The following is a 22,469-nucleotide window of genomic DNA, read 5'->3' as shown; positions in this document are numbered from 1 at the left end:
CACTGACACATCTCGACGTCAGGAGAGAGTGACGTCAGGATGCGCGGGGGACGTGCGCGGCGCCACGAAAACAAACAAAATGAAGGCTCAGGACAGTAAGGCGTTATGGGCTCCGCAGACAGAAAAACCTATACATTATACGTACGAGACGGTGATCGTGTTCATACTGAATGTGACTGAGTGACGAAAACACAGAAAAATATTAATATAGTGGCTTGAATTAATTTCCTCGCTTGTTTTCCGCAGATATTTGAAAGAGTTCCGAGTGGAGCAGTGCACCCTCTTCCTGCAACACAAGTGCACGCAGCACCGCCCATACACGTGTTTCCATTGGCACTTTTTAAACCAGCGGCGAAGAAGACCCATTAGGAGAAGAGATGGCACGTTAAATTACTCGGCGGACACTTATTGTAACAAATTTGACGAGAACACGGGCATCTGTCCTGACGGGGATGAGTGAGTAACACCATATAACTCATTATTTACACTCTATTTTTCCATAGTGACTTTTAACAATGACAGCCAATGATTCAACATATCCAGGCAGTGTGTTAGCCAGGTTATGTGTTGCCTGGTGTGTTGGGAGGGGGCGTTAAAAGGGGCGGGGATTATGGAGTACCGGAGTGGACGCCTCAACCATCCGTATTCTACCTTATTATTCCGTGTTGTTACTTCGTTTCTCATAATTTTGTGCTCAGAATTGCAGGGGAGGACTCGATGTGTCCAAATCGAGTGCTTGGAAGGGTGTATGTGGAGTGGTTTGGTTTGTAGGGACGATATAAGGGACAAAGGGCCCCGAGCAGGAGTGGGTGTGTATGTAAACAAAGCGAAGACAGGTGCCGCGTCCCTCCCTCCCTCCGTGCTCCCGCTCTTCCCTCCACCGCCATAGGAACTCCTATGTCTGTGCTACCTCGTCTTCATCTGTTTATTCATGCTCGTCTCTGCCGTGATGCAATCCAATGTGACAACCTTTGTCACGGCCTTCCTTTGTGTTGTATTCTTTCTTCTTATACAGTTCATTGCCTGGTATCGACTGCAAAGGCGGGCCTTTACTGGTACCAGCTTAAGTTTTTGTTAGGTTGTAGTTATGTGACAGGAATTTATTACATGGTAATTAAGACAGCGTGCTTGAGTTGTTGAGCGAAGGCCCCTCGTCGAGAAAAACCTAGTAATCCAAATTAAATTTATTTAAATCAATTAAATCAGTCAGTATAGTAAGAAAACAATACTTTGTTTTTAATAAGTATAATGTAATTTATTAGAATAGCATTATAGAAGCTTTGATGTCCTAGTGTAGTAGGTTCATCCTGCACTACATTGTCCATTTTACCATTGACCAGCTTATGCTTGAAACACTCAGCTAGTGCTTTGGTTGAATCCCATAATCTCTTAACAAGCTAGAGAAAAGTCATTTCCATGCACATGAAGTGTGCACCACTGCCCATCTAGTGGCAGGACACTCAGAGCCAACCAAATGTCACTCTGGTCATGATAATCATTTTTGTAGCTTGACTGGTACCATGAATGTCCTGATATGAGTTTGATCAGAAGCAAGGGTAGCTCTCTATGATTTTTTCTGCCTTTTCCTGCCAATTTCTCAGTTTTTCACAATACTTCAAAGCTAGGTGACATTCATACCCTCAGCATCTTGTTTTGTGTAGTAATAATAATAATTATAATAATGATCATGATAAAAGGTTTATTAATAAGGCAGTGATGGTACTAAAAATGTACATTACATAGGAGGACAAGAAAGACAACAAAATATTATTAAAAAAAAGCTCAAAGTTGGGTTCTTATTAATTATTGATGGTTTGCACCATGGTGGGAATACACTAGGGAAGTATCTGTCTGGTGTGGCAGTGTGTGTGTGTAAGTACACATTTGTTCACCTAAAGCCAAATTAGAGTATTGAATTTGCATACTTTTCACCTCCCCACAAGAGACCATCACCCAGGAAGGCATGACATATCTCACAGCTAATGCCTGTTGGTGTGGGTTTGTAATATATTGTTCCCCTCTCACTTCATTACAGTGGAATACTTGTCATATCACATTTCAGTAGAAATCAAGCATATAGTATGATCTCTTTAACTTGCTTAGCAGAATTTTATCAATGTTTAATTATGGTCTTACTTTGTGAAAGTATTCAGAATATATATGCAATAAATGAACTGTTGACTATGTATGCTTAATGAATATACCATGCAGACAAATTTTTAGTAAACCTCTGCCTCTGTTCATGTACCTCTTAATAGCATTACCACTCTTGTCCAAATTACTTCTGTATAGGAAACAACTTTACTGGGAAATTCTGTCTTCTTTGGTCTGCCCCCATTAGGGAGTCACAACGTAGGATCATCTATCTCCATCTTACTCTGTCTTCTGCATCTCCTTTTACACCCACCACTTGTATGTAATCCTTTATTACATCCATAAGTCTTTTCTTGGGTCTTCCTCTCTCCTTTCTTTCTAGTGGGTCTCTCTTCAGCATCCTCCACTCCATATATTCCACTTTGATATTACAAGATTATTTGATATAACTATACCCTGTATTCAGCCTACTCCGTGTTCTGATAATTATTTAACAACTAATTACCATTTATTTGGTGGCAGGTGTCCATATTTACATCGCACAGCTGGTGACACAGAGCGCCGGTATCACCTGAGGTACTACAAGACCGGGATGTGTGTGCATGACACTGACTCTCGGGGCATGTGTGTCAAGAATGGGCCACACTGTGCCTTTGCCCATGGCGTGGAGGACGTCAGGTGGGTCTCCTGCGCGGGGCATGTGGGTGGTGCTGGAACAACTACTTTCACCATCCTCCCCAGGTCTCCAGTGCCAGTATTGTCTGCCCTCAGTAAAACCTCATTCCCAGGAATTGTTTGTAGAAGACAGAGACCAGTGTGTCATTTACATAGGTGTCATATACACCAATGCAGTTATCTGTGATATCATTCTTGAAGTGGTAACAATTCTTGAAAAGCTATTTTATATCATTCATTCTATAGAATTTATTTGTTCATTATATTCAGTTATTGCTTTTGAAATTAAGTATTAAATATGAATGTACATATTAGAAAGAGGTTTTACTGCTGACGTGTGATATATACTATTAGTAATGAGTTTAAATACTGACATTAATGAAGATGATTCTGTTATAAATTGAAAGTATCTTCCAAAAGCCATAAAAACTTGTCTTTACTCTTTATGTTATTTTCACCTGCTGCCCCACCTCCTGACAGGCCTCCAGTGTATGACATTCGGGAGCTACAAGCACTGGAGCTGATGGACCATGAAGGACTAAATGGTAGTGGCCCCAACAATCTAGACAAGGAGCGGAATATGGTGAATGATGACCCTAAATGGCAGGGTGAGTCACAGTAGTCCTCAGAGAACAGGTGTATTGCTGTTTCCCAGCAGCTTCAGTGAAGGGAAACAATTTTTGTGAACATGCTGAAATAGCTGGAAAATAATCTGAAGGATCTATAAACTAGGAATCATAATCATATACAAGTGTATCTTTCAGCACTCTACTGCTTTGGCATTAAAGTAAACAAAATCTTTAGAGAAATGTTAATATATGTGTATGTATATTTGTGAATGAAAAATATACCTTCTTTACATGACTTGAAAGTGAAGTGGCATGAAAGATGCAGTGGTAGTAAAAAGCATCTGGTTATCTCGCATTATGTTATTGTTAGCATAGTACTTTCTCCACCATACTTCCTTGATTTACTACAGATACAAAAATTATTCAAAGTTTTATATTGATGGTATGAGTGGAGATGTCTTAAATACTGTTGACAGATTTACATTGTCTGTGAGGTGATTGTGTGTGAAATTGATAACAAAAACTGATATTTTATTTCTGATTCCTTTTCAGATACTAGTTATGTTTTAGCAAATTACAAAACAGAGCAGTGTAAAAGGCCCCCTAGGTTATGTCGGCAAGGATATGCTTGTCCCCAATACCACAACTCTAGGGATAGAAGAAGATCTCCAAAAAAGTGTAAATATAGGTAAGAAAATTCTCTCTCTCTCTCTCTCTCTCTCTCTCTCTCTCTCTCTCTCTCTCTCTCTCTCTCTCTCTCTCTCTCTCTCTCTCTCTCTCCTCCACAGGTTATTTTGATTTCTCTCAATATGGTAACTGAATGTAATATGCACTTAGCTGAAGAAAATCCTTGGGAGGGGGAATGAATTTAAAAAATTATAACTATAAGATAATGCCTTTATAATCTTATGATTTTTAATATTACAACTACATTACAGTCCAAAGATATGTTTGTTTTACCATATTGGTGAAAATACTCTCTGAATGAGTTCCTTCCCTTTACTGATTATCAGAGCTCCTGCCATTGATCTTAAGAAGACTGTCCCTCACAGACCTCTTTAGCTGACCTCCATGATATAAGTGTATGCCTTTTTCCATCAAATATAAGAAAACAATGGAATCCAGCAGAAATATGTATAGCAGTTCCTGTACAAAGCCTGATTCATTTGTATAGTATTTGTTGTAAATTTCACAAATGAGCAAGAGAATGTGAGTGAAATTAAGAGATGAAATATAATACAGGAGAAAATCTTTATATATGCATTCTCTCTCTCTCTCTCTCTCTCTCTCTCTCTCTCTCTCTCTCTCTCTCTCTCTCTCTCTCTCTCTCTCTCTCTCTCTCTCTCTCTCTCTCTCTCTCTGCAAGGCATTTCATGTGTCCAGCCACTCCATGTTTTTGTACATATCACAGCTTTGAATAGCTCCCCATGAGAATTATAGTATTGCAGTCAGCATTTGAATAGCTGTCTTTTCTTACTGTCCTCATGAAGAATAGAGTGATTTTCTAAAGCACTATCACTATCACTCACCTGGCAGGTCTACAGCATGTCCCAATGTTAAGCATGGAGACGAGTGGGGGGAACCAGGCAATTGTGACAACGGAGATGCCTGTCAGTACTGCCACACCCGCACTGAGCAGCAGTTCCACCCAGAGATTTACAAGTCTACCAAATGCAACGATATCCAGCAGAATGGCTATTGTCCCAGAGGAGCCTTCTGTGCCTTTGCCCATCTAGACCGTAAGTTTTGGCTACCCACTGCCTCCTTAAACTTGCTTGCTTGCTTCTGTGCTTCAGGGGGAATTTTATTTGACAGAGGTGGTGGAACTAAGTAAATATATATCATATCTTACTTCCTCATACCAAATAAACTTATAAGACTTCACATTCTGCTACAAAGATAAAGGAGAAAGTATCCTTTTTAATTATGTAAGAGGGGCACTGGCCAAGGGCAAAGAAATTATAGGAAAAAAAAGGCCTATTGAGGTGTCAGTAAATGTTCAGTGTAATACATATGATTGGATGCTCAATCTGCAATCATGATTCATCAGTTATACTTCAGTTTTAATATTATGGTTGTGATGCTAAGTTGATCCAACAGAAGTAGTTAACATGCTGTCTATTTGCTGATGTGACAATGCTGTATATGACAACTGTGATGCTGGCAAAGTTTAGGCATCTTCAATAATTTTTAATGGATGTTATTTGCCATATGACAATAATGTCTTTACTATTTCAGAGGAGATGACATTAGTGAGAGAGACAGCTGCCAGTGAGAATTGCATAGGAACAAGTTTAGCAGATATTTTACAGTCCGCTCTGCCAGACACTCCACCTCCTCCAGGCACCAGTACCTCATCCTCCACCAATACCACCATTGCCCAAACCACCAAGGCATCCAATGTGAGTCATGTCTACAGTTAATTGGAAAGTATCATATTTCAAAGGTAGTCATGAATTTGCCCACACTGCTGTTTACAAAGAAATGAACTACCTGATTGATTTCTCTCTCTCTCTCTCTCTCTCTCTCTCTCTCTCTCTCTCTCTCTCTCTCTCTCTCTCTCTCTCTCTCTCTCTCTCTCTCTCTCAACCACTAGTTTTCCTCAAGTAACTTAATAATGACCAATGTATTACTTTTAATTTATAAATTTTCATGTGCTGTTTGTTGATTAATAAGCATAAGGCTGACTTGAAGCAAATATTGAGAGCCCTGTGCCATAAATATATGGGTTAGTGACTACAAAAGCCTTTTAAGTATTCTTAAATGTTTGAGTTTTCTTTTAACCCTTCACCCTGTAAATTATTTCTCCATATGGCTTCAGTCTCATTTTTTAATGATGTAGCATATATGTATATATTGTGTATAGATATACTGGGAAGCATAATAGTAATGATTTATCTGTCTGTTTTACTCATGACCCCTTTGTCAAAAAGTGACTACTTTCACCTCTAATGGTAGCCCTAACCACTACCACATAGTGTTATTGATGCATGGCGGTCTTTCAGTGATCTAACATCCAAAATTATCTTCAGTGTTGTTATTATTAAGAAAATGCCATCTATAGCACAAATTACACTTGGTTTGGTTGTGCTGTGCTTTAGTGCTGCTAACATTATCATATCTTCAGAGATGGAATGAGGAATTATTTGTCACATTCACATGATAATAGTGATGTAATTGAAGATATCATTCATCATCCTCATGTATAGCTAATCCAATAGGGATTCTTTCTGTCACTAATTGTGTTGTGTTGCTCCACAGTGCTCAGGGCCATGTAACAACGACTCAGTATTTGGCAATGGCCCAAGTCATTCTCAGCCCCTAGCACCTATTGGCAGCAAGCCACGCCACTTTAGCGGCAACACCCTGCAGGGGGCGCCAACAGACTCACTGGGTCTGAGTGGCACCCTTGGAGGAGGAGTCCTAGGATCCTACCACAAAGCACCAGGATCAGAAAGGGAAGACCGGGAATCCCAGTTCAAGAAGCAGCTGGCAGCCATTGAAAATGATCCTACACTGGATATCCAGGAGAAGAACAAGCGCAGGCAGGGTCTCTTCATGCCTAATGTGCTACCTGGCAACCATCAGCATCCATCAGTCAGCCTCTCCATCAGCTTACCTTCCTCCTCCTATGTCTCCTCTCTGCCTTCCAGCCTCTCATCCACTGTGTCACCCCTTGCTCCACCATTCTATCCCACCAGTGACACTGTGGAGTCTGTAGTGGGTAAGTATGAAGTGTTGCTGTAGAGCACACACACACATACACACACACACACACGAGGTTGCCAACGTTAGAGAAAAAGAAGATAAAGGAGTAAATTCATAATGATGTTTAAAGTAATACATAAGGGAACTGAAAAGAGATGCCACAATGAAAAAAAAAACATTAAGAAATTAGTGTATGACATTAGAAGTCTAGACCTTTCAGTGTTGAGTAATCTGGCTTCTCAAACAGGAATGTTGACAGTTCAGATTGTTAGGATTTCAGTATATTGTTTATTATATTTGCTTATTTTCTTTATTTGTGGCTTTAAGTATTTTCTGTTTTCATGTCATCAGCATCTTTTCTTTGAAAATGTTTATCTTGTTCTGAGCTTATTTGGTCCTGTATACATATACATATTTGCTTGTTTGATATATTTGATATTTTTAAGGAGTTCTTTCATAATTTATTTCTTGTCCAGCACATACATGTGTGATTATTGTTTTCACTTGATATTACCATGTGTTCCTCCCAACAGGAAGTGCCCTGGAAGACTTAAACTTGGATGAACCTCTCAACATTGCTGCTTCTTTAGACAGGGAACTAGAAAATGAAAGCAATTCACTAAATAATTCTATATCATCAAGCTTTGCTAACTCAGGTAAGGTATAATTCTTTGTTTTCTGTGTTTTATTGAAGTTTAAGCTGAGAAAACAAACATAGTTATTGATTCATAATCATTGCTCAGGGTGCATCACTAATGAAGCTCCAGCTCACATTATTGATATCACCAGCATAACTACTAAGAGGTAACACACATGCCTCAACTAACTGTTACTTTTAAAAATCATGGTGTCCAGTCCAATTCCAAGGTTGATTGAAAAATTAACAAAAATTGGTACTGTAAAAGTGCAAACAGCTGTCAACTTTAGTGTAATGTGATTTTGTTCTTGTGTTATTGTAGTTATAGGCAGACTTAAGGGCTCTGATGACCCTCTCTCTTAGGTCTACTTGGATCCAGTGCCCCAGTCAACATTCCTGGATCAAGCTTTCAGGAGCGGTCAGGTGGCCTTATCACCAATCCCTCCCCCTCTACTTCTTCCCCAGCCTTTACACACTCATTCTTCCAGTCCTCACTACATCGAGAAAATTCTTTAGACCAGGTAAGTAACAGAGCTGCCTTTGGGCTTTCCTCCCAACTCTCTTAACCCTTTATATGGGGTGACTGTAGCTATAATATATTTCTAGACTGTTTGGTTTTTAGTTTCCCAACTAACAGTGTGCCTTGGATCTCCATCAGGGAACAGCAGCATTCCTTGGAGCAAATGGTGTAAGCAAGATGAGCGGAGGTGGCCTCTTTGACTTGTCATCGAACATGTCCCCACATAATCGCAACCACCTAGCCAATCCTCTCTCCCAGTCTCCTTTGGTTGCTCCATTCAATGCAGCAAATAACTCTGGCCCATCAGAAATCCAGCGCCTGAGGGAAGAACTTGTCACCAATAGAGCTAAGGTGGGACAGATCATTGCTTTTGTTCCCCTAGGGGTAGACACATGATATCTGATGAAAGAGTGCAGGGTTGATCAGTGTTTTAACCAAAATTAAAGTTCCTTTTATATGGGCATTTAATTTTTTTCATAGTTGTAAGGATAAAATCATAATTTTAATATTTTCTACTTTCTCAAAATAATAATACACTAAAGCACATAAGAATCATGTATGACAACATGTAGAGAATTCCTTTAGATTTCATTGGAGTTGCATGCTTATGCAACCAAATTTATTAAATGTTCTACTTTAAAGAGAATGTTTCAGTCACTTGTATTAAGGCATAAATTAAGCATATATATATATATATATATATATATATATATATATATATATATATATATATATATATATATATATATATATATATATATATATATATATATATATATATATATATACATTTATTTATTTATTTATTTATTTATTTATTTATTTATTTTTATTTTATTTTTTATTTATTTATTTATTTTTATTTTATTTATTTATTTATTTTATTTTTTATTTTTATTTTTTTTTATTTTATTTTATTTTATTTATTTTTTTTTTTACTATATATACAGTATAATTTCACAGCTGTTTCAGGGATAGTAGAAGTAAGATTCTTTTACTCAGCCTTCATTCACTCATTTCTAGTAAGGGAGGGGGACATGAATTGATGCGGGGGTTGCAGCCATTACACACAGGGTGTAACACGAGCTTCTACAGATATTGCCAGAGATGGAAGTACATATTATTTGAAGTGGAAAATTTTCTATGCACATATGCATTTTGAAGTGTTATTTAGCCTAGGCATGAAATTCAAGTGTGACCTGGCAACTGATTCAGTGGGCAGGCCAGACAGGTATCTGTGGTGGTTATCTGAAATTGTGAATAATTCAGTTATGATTTCTACAAGTTTTGGAGCTTTACAGTATCCCATGACAAAATAAGTGACAACAATGGACTGATTGTGATTATTGATAAACATTACACAATGATAGTGTGGATGTAATAAACAACTAATAAAATAATAGGCTGTGTGGCACCATGTGCTGCCCAGACAGGGAGTGCATAACTTATAATGTGGAGTGTGTGGAAAGGGTGTTTCTCCACCATGGTTACCTGCCCAAGCTAGCCATTGTATCTGTCACTCGACCACACTTGAATTTCATACCACAGCTAAACACCAAAATGTATGTGTGCATAGAACTGTACTTTTACCTCTAGCAATATCTGCAGAAACTTGTGTTACACACTGTATATGATGTGTTGCTTATTTTGATATGTAGGCCTGTCTGCTTTTGTGGACACATCAGCCTGGTAGAGAGATTGGTACACATTGGGCTGAGTATGTTAAATTTACCTAGAGCATTAGTCTGGTGTTACTTGTACTTTGGATTTTCATAGAGCATTAGTCTGATGTTACTTTTACAGGGAGGTCCCATTATACAAGAAACCAATGATACAAGATGTGTAAATTAGGGACTATTTTCTGTATATGAGTGCAAAAAACCGAAGATACAAGCTTCAGTCTGAGGCGAGTAGAATACAAAGTTTAAAATGCGCCCCTTCCTGCACCATCCCACTAACACATCTGGGCTGTATAGTGATGTACGATGATTAAGATGTGCAGGGACAAGTTTGTGAGCGCTGGAAGACAACCACGTACTCTTCTCTTGTCCCCTACCTACCATGCATTCTCGCGCCAGTCCTTTTAAACTGAACTCGGTGTCTCTCAGACTACCACTCTTACTGCCTTATTGCTCATTATTATACTCGTACTCTGTCATCATTTTGCTTGCAAGCATATTTACAATACAGTACAAGTACAGTGTACAGTGCTTTATGTGACTGATCAGTACTTGGATATGTTAAAGTGTTACTGCTAGTGTGTTCCTTCATACTCTATGTTTGGTGTGGTGTTGTGTGTGTGACTGACCATGTGGTGTATAGATTGTGCCTTATCTTGCCTCTCGTGCTAACTATGCATCCCAAGCAACCAATGAGTTCCAGTGTGATAAGGCTGAGTGAGCTTGAGTACCAATAACACTCACAAACAAGGTAGAAATTGTTGAGGCACAAGAGTGGTGAGTGAATTACTCTCCCTGATGCATTAACTATGCATTGGTGAGTGTTAAGCATGTTTTGTATGTTTAATTAATATGAAATCATGTTCCTTGTATGTTGTTTTCTCTTTCAGGTTGCTTTATCGACACTGTAATATAGACATGTTTGTTGCATTTGGTATTGTATGATTTAGCTTGAAAACTTAGTTTTAACAAGAATCATGGAACCAAACCCCTTTTTTCCCCATAAGTTATATGTTTCGTTATAAAAGAATTCACTATACAAGCAGTTCAAATGGAACCTAACTGCTTGTATCATCGGGACCTCCCTGTACCTTGAATATACATAGCATTTGTCTAGTGTTACTTTTACCTAAAATTTACATAGCATTTGTTTAGCATTACTTTTACCAAAAATTTACATAGAATTAGTCTAGCGTTACTTTTACCTAAAATTTACTAGGAGATTAGTGCAGTATTACTCTTTCCTGCACAGCTTGCTTCATGGGAGGAGGGCATTGCACAGGCCCGCACTGCCTGTGAAGCCTGGAGGAAAGAAGCAGATGAGGCCACCAGGAAGCACAAACTGGCTGAGCAGACCAAAGAGGAGGTATAGTACTTTTTACCTTCAAATACTTTCATTGTTTCACATTTTTATTATTCTCTACATATGGCAAGCTTATGCTGTACCTCTTTTGTGGCTAAATATAACAAAGAGGCAAGGATAATGTTAATGTAAGATAAAGAAAAACTGGAAGATGTGTCAGTAGAGAACACAGCTCATATTGCAGGTAGCAGAAAGACATCATAGGATATACAGTAAGATTTTGAAAGGATATATCAGAGAACTAAATTGAAGTGAATGTTCCTGAGTAAAATGCTATGTGCAGGAACTTGGAAGTGTTGATGTAGTAGTTACAAATGGTAAAACATTGGAACAGGTCGTGGCTTTTGAGGTTTCTATTTACTTACTCACACTGATGGATGTGGGTCATTGAGTTGGATAAATAGATAGATGAGTGAATGAGCAGTGACAAGAAAAGAAATTGAATAAAGCCTGGAATACCTCACCCCATTGATCTATCCTTCTCTCCACATTACAGTACGTGGCCAAGATTGCAGCACAACAGAAGGAAATTGAGGACTTGCGTGCTGGGCGCTTAGGACCATATGTGCAAGCTCTCCATCCTCACACAGAACTTGAGAAACTGCCGCTTCACACACTTAAAGCACTCCAAAGTCAACTTAGGCAAGATTTAGACACTGTAGATAAAGTAAGTGGTGTTCTTGAGTTTAATCACTGTCTCCATGATATCAAAAATGCCATGGCCTCACATTTCTTAGGTGATATTGAACTTTGCTATGTTGTGAAATATATTTCATGATTAAATGGTGGAATTTAGCCAAAGAAAAAAAATCTTCACTTGTAAAAAAAGAATGTTAATTTTAAAGGTAGGCTTCTTTTCATAATGGTAGGAAGGAATGCTTGACTGCTCACTCTGTGCTTTGATTGGAAGAATACTTGAAGACTCCCTTTGTACCTCTTCAGTAGCCAAGCTGGCCTAAAGACCAGTTAACACCAGTTGTCAGTTTGGACTAGACCAACACACCCTCAGTCTCTTAGAGCCTCTCCCTTCCAGTATGGCTATTAAAAGGAAATAAGAACTTATGAATGGTGATTGTGGTTGCAGTGATGACAGACACATGTAGATGGTACTAAAGTTTGTTGCAGTTTAATGTCACAGTAGAGATTACACTCATATATATTTTTATGAACATGTAGTTGTTAAAGTGAGATTGATATTGGAACCATTTAGGTTTCATTCATTTTGCAGTATTTCTCAGTTGCAGTTAAGCATAAAGTGCAAGGTGTATAATATACAGTAACAGCCAAATGAGTAGTCACTGACTATTTGCTTGACTGAAATACATACCACCTGTTTTGGGGTGGTATTAAACTAGGACAGGCAAGCAGTACATATTGGCTGTATATGACATCTGTTCTCTTCCCCACAGCACATGATGGCAACCCTCAGCTTGACTTTAGGTGGTTAAAGGAGTGATGTGTGGTGTCATTGTTCCACTGTCAGCTCATGACTTACCTCACATTAGGCCTCATTTTGTTTACTTTTCTTACAAAATAAGTAAAAAGAAGCTTATGCAGACCAGGAAACTACCTCAAATCATAGCACTGCATAAAGCAAATGTTTGTAAAATTGAAATTGCTGATGTTGCTTGTATTTGTGCCCAAGCAAGGGGTGAAAAATTTCATGGTGGTAACTGTGACCTGCCTGAACATGCAGTTGGTGTTTGTGTAACCTGGAAAATATCATCTAAGACAATACATGTTATTAAGAGGCAACCCTAGACTCAATGCCAGAGTTCTACATTTGTCTTAGATGATTTTCTCCTTTCTACACAGACAACAACTGCATATTCAAGCAGGTAATGGCTACCACCACCACCCTTTGCTTGGGCACAATTGCCAGCAGCATCAGAAATTTAGTTTTTATAGACATTTGTTTTATGTAGTAATGTGATTTGAGGTATTTCTCGGCTTAACAGAAACTACTTTTTACTTATTTTGTAAGAAAAGTAAACAAAATGAGGCCTAAAGTGTGGTAAGTCATGAGCTGACAGTGGAACAGTGACATCACAAATCACTCCTTCAGCCACCTGAAGTCAAGCTGAGGGTTGCCATCATGTGCTGCAGGGAAGAGGATAGATGTCACATACAGCCAACATGTACTGCTTGCCTGTCTGAGTCTGATACCACCCTAAACTGGAGTGATATGTATTTCAGCCAAGCAAATAGTTGGAGACCACACACCCTGTAGGTATAGAGGGTGTAACAGGAATCTCAGCTGATATTGCCAGAGGTGAAAGTACAGGTTATTCCAAGTTGAAAATGTTCTATGCACATATGCATTTTGAGGTGTTGTTTAGCCATCACATGAAATTCAAGTGTGGCCTGGCAACAAACACAACAGCCAGGCCAGGCAGGTAACCATGGCAGAGAAACACCCTTTCCACACATTCCACAATATGCAGTACAATCTGAACATATTCACTGTCACTGTCTCGGAGGGAAAGGGAAACTGTGTGATCTGACTAACAATCAGCTGATTTGCTGGTAACCTTACTCCTTCCCACTCTCTGCCCAGGCAGGCATGGTGCTATGCATTTGTTATTTATTACATCCATACTATCATTGTGTAATGTTTATCGGTAATCAGTATTGGTCCATTGTTGTCACTCATCTCGTCATGGGATACTGTAAAGCTCCTAAACTTGTTGAAATCATGACTGAATTATTCACAATTTCAGATACCCACCTGACCCGGCTGTTGTATCTGTTGCCAGGCGACATTTGAATTTCATGCCACAGCTAAACAACGCCTCAAAATGCATGTGTGCATAGAACATTTTCCACTTAGAATAACCTGTACTTTCACCTCTGGCAATATCCACAGAAACTCGTGTTACACCCTTTATATACTTGTGTATTAACCTAGTTGTATTGTACAGGGCTTATTTTCTTTCCATGCCCCCTCGTCCATCTCTCTCCCTTCTCCATCTGTGGTACCAAGTCATTTGTATATTGGCACTATGTTAACTCTTTTCCATTCCCTTGGTACTTTTCTTTCCTGGAAAGAGCTAACATAGTGCCAATATACAAAGGGGAAATAAAATGGAACCATTAAATTATAGATCAGTGTCACTAACAAGTATTATAAGCAAGCTTTGTGAAATAGTAATAGTGTGTGTGTGTGTGTGTATATATATATATATATATATATATATATATATATATATATATATATATATATATATATATATATATATATATATATATATATATATATATATATATATATATATATATATATATATATATATATATATATATATATATATATATATATATATATATATATACATACACACACACACACACACACACACACACACACACACACACACACACACACAGTGGAACCTCCATTCTAGGACTTAATTTGTCCCAGAATGCCATTCAAAATTTGAGATGTTTGAAAACCAAAACTATTTTTCCCATTGGAATCCATGTAAAATGGATTAATCCATTCCCAGACACCAGTCTGCCCTGTCTTAGCAGCTTATGACAATTCCCACAGCCAAGATGGCTGCGTCACAACATCAGCTCACAAATTATTTGTCCAGAAAGGATGTATTGAGTGAACATAGTGACACAACTCATCAGAAGATACTGTTTAGACTATGCAGGCATTCTCTTTGTCACTGATCTAGTGAGGGAGGCCTTACAGAGTGACACAGAAAAGATCAACCCACTTACCACCAAAATGAAGGTGATGGTAACACTTAGACATCTTGCTGCTGGGAAAAACTACTGGAAAAATGCAGTTGTGCAGTAGTGATGGTGTTCGGGGTCATCGAGAGAGCCACACGTGGCTCAGGATTACTCCTGAGCACCGAAAACTGTTTGTTTACATAGAGGTTTTTTTTCAACAGGATCACATTTACCTTATTTTAAAGATTGAATTACTGTCTTGCACTTTGTGTCTCCTCCAAATATATAAAACGTAGTAAATATTCATAGAAACTATAAATTAGTAATAAGCAGCAGCTTTTGCTGTCTTTTAATGTTTGAAGTCAAATAACTTTGTTCTAAAACTGAATTATGGTACCGCAACTGAAGCAGTAATGAGTTAAGAATTTTGTTCGAAAATTTATTTGTTAAAAAATGGGGTGTTCAGTAACTGAGGTTCCAATATATATATATATATATATATATATATATATATATATATATATATATAGATATATATAGATATATATAGATATATATGAGGCACCTAGAGCCAGAGTAACATGAGCAACACTCCGGCCGAAATCATCATTTTTATCGCATTATCTTCCCCCCACCTTCCTACTGTGGCGGGAAGCAGAGTAGAAATCAGAATGGACACCGCAATAGGGTCAAAAATCCACCCAAATGCAGTTATCTGTAGACCCTTCGTGTCGCTCTCGAAGCAAGGCGATGAGCGGCTGGTGTGAGAATGAAGTAACTCCCGCCTAGCAGCCAGCAAGCCAATGATGGCACAGGCTGCGCTTCATGTGACACAACTAACAGCAGCCTGCCTCCCCCACACCTCACACCCACAGACACTTATGCACCCTCTGCCAGCTCATCACCACTGAATGACACTCTGCCATTCTTTTACGCTAATACGCAAGATTTCATCGTTATGGCAGACAGCAACATGCCCCCTGAGGAGCCAGAACACTCTAAAGGAAGGAAAAGTGTACATAATCCTGCAGAGTGGAAGAAAAACTTAGCTAAAAGTCGAAGGAATATGGGAGAAGCATACGTGAGCAGGTCTACAGGCCGCCACGTACAGGCGCAGGTAATGGGGCCTCCCTATGCTGATGGCTGCTATGATAAAATTACATTGCCGATAGCCACAGTCTTGCACAGGGAATTTTGGGCCATCAGTGATTTTGCACTACAGAATGCCTACATATGGAAGCTATTTTTCTACTGTTTATCATTCTCCCCTGTTATTAGGTGGTCAGATTAAGAAGTACATGCACGAGTGTTGCTCATGATTTTGCTCAATAAAATTAGTACATCAATCAAGAATGGCTTCAATGGTGGTGAATCTCAATAAACTACATGCTGTTGAGACAACTTGACACAGGAACAGGAATAAACAATGTTTGATAAACAAAATATTGCATTTTTTTTTTTTTTTTCTCCCCACAAATAAACCAGATAAAAAAAAACAGTCATCCACTAGCCTTTCAGAATGCTTTAATTTCACTAAATGCCCAGCTATAGGCTGTAAACCACATGCAATAACAAACATTTTGAAGCCAAGCCCTACTTACTATCTCAATTGAGGAGATACTGCATTCTCAATGTTGCAAAACTTTGATTGCTTTTTCCTCCATTTTCTATTTCTGGCACTTACGTTACTCTGGCTCTAGGCACTTCATATATTTATCCTCATAGAAGAACTGTGAGCAGTCAAATCTCTCTCTCTCTCTCTCTCTCTCTCTCTCTCTCTCTCTCTCTCTCTCTCTCTCTCTCTCTCTCTCTCTCTCTCTCTCTCTCTCTCTCTCTCTCTCTCTCTCTCTCTCTCTCTCTCTAAAATATCTGGATTTATAATATTTGGTACTGGCATAAAATGTTCTGTTATGAGCCTTACTTTCACCACACTCGGGCTTCCTGCAACACGGTATCATGTGGGCTTTCTGTAATATGAATAGCATAAACAACATTTTTGTATTTGTTCAATATTTCATAGCAATGACTGTTTTTTAAACATTCTCAAAGGGAAAATTTTAACCATTTTTGTCTCTTGCAGGTAATAAATAATTATGGAAACAAGAGTGAACAATGGCCAGGGAATAGCAATGCGTGGTAAGTCTAGAGTGAGGACAGGGCTCCAACCTCCATGTTGTTGTCATCTGCAGGAGGAAATCTCTCAGGTCCAACCTTGAGGAGAACATCCAGTGATTTGTTGGTCTATGATACCAAACCTCAGACATTTAAGACTTTATGCCAGGTTTCACATTAATTTGCTCCTGCTTGTGTCAGCATAACTTGGTGAAAAGTTGTTAATCAAGCCTCAATGCGGCTGCAAAGATAATCTCAGCATATGTATCATTTTCCATTACAGAAATGGGTTAGGTTTAGATACTTGTAATGAAAGGAGGGTTTCGAGAGAGGTGACTTTTTTGCCCTCATCCTCTCTCCCTTCCCGGTGATGTTCTGATGACTGACTCAGTACAAAGAATGCAACAATGAAAGTCTCATTAGCATAGAATGATTTGCCCACATATTCGTGTGTGTGTCATGTTGTGTGTGTGCCAGAGGTGACCAGCCCTCACTTGTTTCCCACGCCCCTTGCCAGGGAAGAGCACCTTTGCTCATTTTGTACTCGACTCCAGTATTAAATTTTACAGTTGCAGACATGCATCTGTATACCATTTTGTAAACACACATATCCATGATTTTATATATATATATATATATATATATATATATATATATATATATATATATATATATATATATATATATATATATATATATATATATATATATATATATATATATATATATATATATATATATATATATATATATATATATATATATATATATATATATATATATATATATATATATATATATATATATATATATATATATATATATATACACACATACATATAGATAGATATATAGATAGATAGATATACTGATATATATATATATATATATATATATATATATATATATATATATATATATATATATATATATATATATATACTTACACACACACACACACACACACACACACATAAATATATATATATATATATATATATATATATATATATATATATATATATATATATATATATATATATATATATATATACATATATATATATATATATATATATATATATATATATATATATATATATATATATATATATATATATATATATATATATATATAGCTAATGTAAACAATAACTGGCACTGAATTATTGAGGAATGTAAAGTTACTGTTTGTGGCATTTGAGGAGGTAGCTATGAGTGCCCCATGTGGCTAGTCCTGTCCAAGGTGCTGAGTGTGGGGCACAACAACTGGTATGATTTTAATCTGGCACCTCTGTGTCCCTATGTTCAAAACTACCAAAATAAAGTTTCTTAATAGAGGTTTCTTTATATCTTATATAGAATTTTTTATTGTAATTGTAATCAAAATCAATTATTAGATAATGAGATCAATATTTATATTTCCTAGAAATAGTAAAGCAGTTTTTTATATAACTTAAAATTATAGCATGAGGGGAGTGGATGCAGGTTTACTTGGATGGCCTGACAGTCTCTCCCTAGTCTCAAATCCTAGATTCAGCAACACATTGTTAAGGACAGATTTAAGGCCTAAGAGCCAATGTTTTGACTTATGCATATTTAGGATTTTCCAATTTAACTGATAGTGATATATTGATGAAGCTGCCTGTGCAGTCTAGGAGTATTTAGGTAGATGCAATACTTGTTTTGGGTGAGGGGCTCTCCTGGTGGCAGCTTTGTTTAGGCTGCAGGATCAGTAGTGTGCTGTGACCTTCATGGAGCACTGGGTGTCGGCAGGGCAGTGAGGGGGACCCCGCCCCTCAATGTAGTCCAGTCTGATTTTTTTTTTTTATTATGGAACATTGCCAAGGGAACAAAATACTTGGCTGACCTATTGTTCAGCAACCAGGTTGATGTGTTTTTTACCTGCAGGTTTTGCATTATTTATATGGTGTTATTTTTTTACCTTTTCATACAAGTGTAAAGTTCATTAGGATCTTGTATGGTGTTCATGTTTGTGTTGATGTGAAGAGACAGGTCTAGCCTGTTTGTGAGCCACCACCATTGCAATGTTGAAGACCTCCCACTAGCCTCTACTGTTGGTCTTTCTCATGTACAAGATAATATCTAAGTTCCCGCTTGTGATAAAAGAGTCATTGCGCTTGCTCTCTGTTCAGGTTTAATGTGAGATTGAAACAAAAGGAACAACTTATTTTGTATGCATAATTTTTAGTGCAGTTTAAAGCTGCTGTTGTGTACTAAGAGTCAGCTATAATATTTTGGTACAGTCAGGTGTTTAAAAAAATCCAAGCCACCCCCTCATTCATTGTGTGTAACTCTAGAGGGAACCTAGGTGTTTAGGTATGCCACCAACACCTGAAGTATTAGAGGCCCATAAGGCCAGTAGGTGCCATCCAACCTCACCAGGTGATGGCAGTGGACCTCTCCTTGTTAAATGTTATTAAATTGTTGCTACACCGTGACCTGCCTCCATGTGGTTCACCTGTGACTGCTCAACTGCCCAGTCTGCACATGAAGTGGTACATGCGGCTGATTCTATGGTGGTTGTATATCATGACATGTTTTCTGCCCTCATTGCTGGGTTAGCCTCTCCCTTACTGCACCAAGTGAAATTTTGTACAAGGAACCTCTATTTTGACAAGTACTTTTCACTTCACTAGTGCTGTGTATAATGTAACTCTTAAGTACTGTTTATAAGCTTTAGGTTTGGTGCTGTGATATTTAGGTTTTCTGTGTTCACATAACAATACCAGATACTGGTATTTTTTAAGATTTTTTTAGTTACACCAGATTGCAAAAGGCTCTTAATATCAGTTGTCTAATAATTTTGTCATCCAGACAAAGATATTATCAGTAAGTTATTTGAGTTAAACTTGAGTTACTTATTGAAAAATGCACATCAGTCTGTGTTTGTGTATCATACAACAGTGGCCCTGTCATCCTCATGTTTTATATGCAATGCTTTAAGTGATAAGATCAGTACTATTGTATTATAGGCCACATTTCAAATACCCAGATGAGTATTTTTGTCTCACAAACAGATAATGGTGGTTTTTCTCAAATGAATTTTAATTAATTGTAGCAATTATGAATTCCTTAGATTCTTGAATATGTAGTTTTCAGGTGGCATAACATTGTCATCAGCTTATGATACATTGGCCCTAAAGATTTATATAATGGTCTTACACTAGAATGTCTGCTATTGGATGTCATACATTTCTTATGGCCTCTCTCTCTCTCTCTCTCTCTCTCGTCGTCTCTCTCGTCCTCTCGTCTCTCTCCTCTCTCCTCTCTCTCTCTCTCTCTCTCTCTCTCTCGTCTCTCTCTCTCTCTCTCTCTCTCTCTCTCCTCTCTCTCTCTCTCTCTCTCTCCTCTCTCTCTCTCTGATTATTATCATTATTATTATTATTACCTAGATTGCAAACCTAGAGGCATTTAAAATAGCAGTGGAAAATTTATGTATTTCTCTTACATTTTGGTTATATGAGGAGAGAATGGCAGCCATATAGTACTTTAGAAATGTTGAGGCTAGGTAAAGAAACTTATCATGTGATTGAGAATGATAGTGTTAATTAAATTTACCCCTGCAACATGTACTGGATGAGAAGCAATAATTGAAAGCTCAAGAGTGGGCATGCAATGGACATTATGTCTCCACCAATAAGAAAAGATATTGTAGAAGAGATAGGTACCACCCATGCAATATGTAACTGGTAACATGTTAAATATTTCCTGTACAAGAGAAATGTTATTTATTCTACTCAACAGTAACCATATAACTAAGATTAGTAATAGACCACCTCTAGAGCCATGGAGTCAGATTTTTTTTCTATTCTGCATTTCTCTCTCTCTCTTCCTCTCTCTCTCTCTCTCTCTCTCTCTCTCTCTCTCTCTCTCTCTCTCTCTCTCTCTCTCTCTCTCTCTCTCTCTCTCTCTCTCTCTCATCTCTCTCTCTCTCTCTCACTCTCTCTCTATCTCTCTCTCTCTCTCTCTCTCTCTCTCTCTCTCTCTCTCTCTCTCTCTCTCTCTCTCTCTCTCTAAACTGTAAGGCTCAGTTTCTAAGCTATTGCTGTGTTGAATTTGATGTTCTGACTGATAAATATGTTGTGATATTTTTAGGATCTGCATTGAAAGGTGTTGTTCAGGCTGTCAAACAAGTGAGTGAAAAGACTGCAAGAGTGCCTGCCTGGGGGGGTACATCTTCAACAGTACAGCTGAAGGTGATTGTGGCATAAGAAACAACTTTACCTCACCCGTGATTGTATGCAAACATGTTACTATTTTAATGTAATTTTTTATTGCTCTGTGCATTGGTTAAAACATCATGATTTTCTTTCTCAAATGCAAATCGCTGATATTCTGTGTTAATTTAATTTTTACTTGGTATTTTTAATTTGCGATTGGTCTTTTGAAGAAACTTATAGTGGCATATGATGCTTTTCATAGTGTCATAGGGAACAGGTTATATATGTATATGTTTAGATATTTGTTATTTATACTTGTAGGTAGTTATTTTATGTTAGGTGAATTACCTGTTTTGTTCCCTCTGAACAGCTGAGGACAAAGACTGCTCAGAAAGTCTGTCCAGAAATGATGCTCTACACAAGGTTCTGTGGCCACAGTGGTTGGCCATATGTATTATGGTGTCAGTTCTGGTGTCCAGGTCTCAGTTGGCCTCTAGGTTTTTTTTAAATATCTATTTTTGCACAAATGTGAGACTACTGTAATATGCTAAGTTGAGAGCTGGAATTCCATTTTCTACATCAAAGAAGTGTAAAATTTGAATGGTATAGTTATGGTAACCACGTGAAAGGTAAAGTGATTGTGTTTTAAGAAATAAAAATAAACTTTTTTTAGCTGGCTAAAATATATTTTAATATATTTAGAACTGATAAATTCACTTGGTGAGTCAGTATACCTGCTCTAACAATGGCAACCAATAAATTACTATACATCTTTTGAAGAGTTTTGTTTATTCCTCAGGGCTTATAATTATAGTGACTAAGGAGATCTGACAATAGATTTGGAAAACCTCTATCAGTCACTAGCAAGCTTAAGAGGCATTTAATAAAAATAATATATACCCATGTTTACCTGAACATGTGGAGGTTATCATGAGAATAAACTTCGTGAAGACCTCCATAATGTTTGATACATATTTTACTGTTGACAACTGACTGATAAAGTGGTAGGAGTCAAACTTCAAATTCTGGATCTCATCTATGCACCCCCTGTGCTACCTGCTTTTAGATTGTACTATTGTAACTAAAATTTCATGAGACTACGGAAAAGTGAGTGAAAAAAAAAAAAAAGTTCAGCGGTCAAGAAACAATGGTTGGGGCACGTGAAAGAAAGGAAAAGTCAGATGAGTACTTCCAGAGTTGTAAATATCGTAGTGCTAAGTGGCGTAGGGTGGCTACCTGGCGCT

The 22,469-nt window shown here is 37.7% G+C and overlaps 1 protein-coding gene across 4 annotated transcripts; it reads left to right on the top strand.

Moving 5' to 3' along the window:
• LOC135114230 (RING finger protein unkempt homolog) lies at positions 1-22,000 on the top strand. 4 transcript variants are annotated; one of them, XM_064030035.1, is made up of 15 exons: positions 1-141; positions 247-456; positions 2,617-2,772; positions 3,250-3,377; positions 3,891-4,026; positions 4,875-5,077; positions 5,577-5,740; positions 6,600-7,062; positions 7,580-7,702; positions 8,047-8,204; positions 8,342-8,554; positions 11,135-11,248; positions 11,742-11,912; positions 17,010-17,065; positions 21,161-22,000. In XM_064030035.1, the coding sequence occupies exons 1-15, from the start codon at positions 80-82 to the stop codon at positions 21,204-21,206; spliced, it is 2,403 nt and encodes an 800-aa protein (XP_063886105.1). In that variant the 5' UTR covers positions 1-79; the 3' UTR covers positions 21,207-22,000. The 4 variants fall into 4 exon arrangements, with proteins under 4 accessions (XP_063886105.1, XP_063886090.1, XP_063886114.1 ...); XM_064030020.1 differs by having other exon boundaries at positions 2,617-2,835; XM_064030044.1 differs by lacking the exon at positions 17,010-17,065 and having other exon boundaries at positions 2,617-2,835; positions 21,161-21,310.
• The last annotated feature ends 469 nt before the right edge of the window (positions 22,001-22,469 follow it).

Source organism: Scylla paramamosain, chromosome 2, assembly GCF_035594125.1.
Source record: "Scylla paramamosain isolate STU-SP2022 chromosome 2, ASM3559412v1, whole genome shotgun sequence".
Classification (NCBI taxonomy): domain Eukaryota; kingdom Metazoa; phylum Arthropoda; class Malacostraca; order Decapoda; family Portunidae; genus Scylla; species Scylla paramamosain.
The sequence above is the reverse complement of the archived record's forward strand: the minus strand, read 5'-3'. Positions and strand labels throughout refer to the sequence as shown.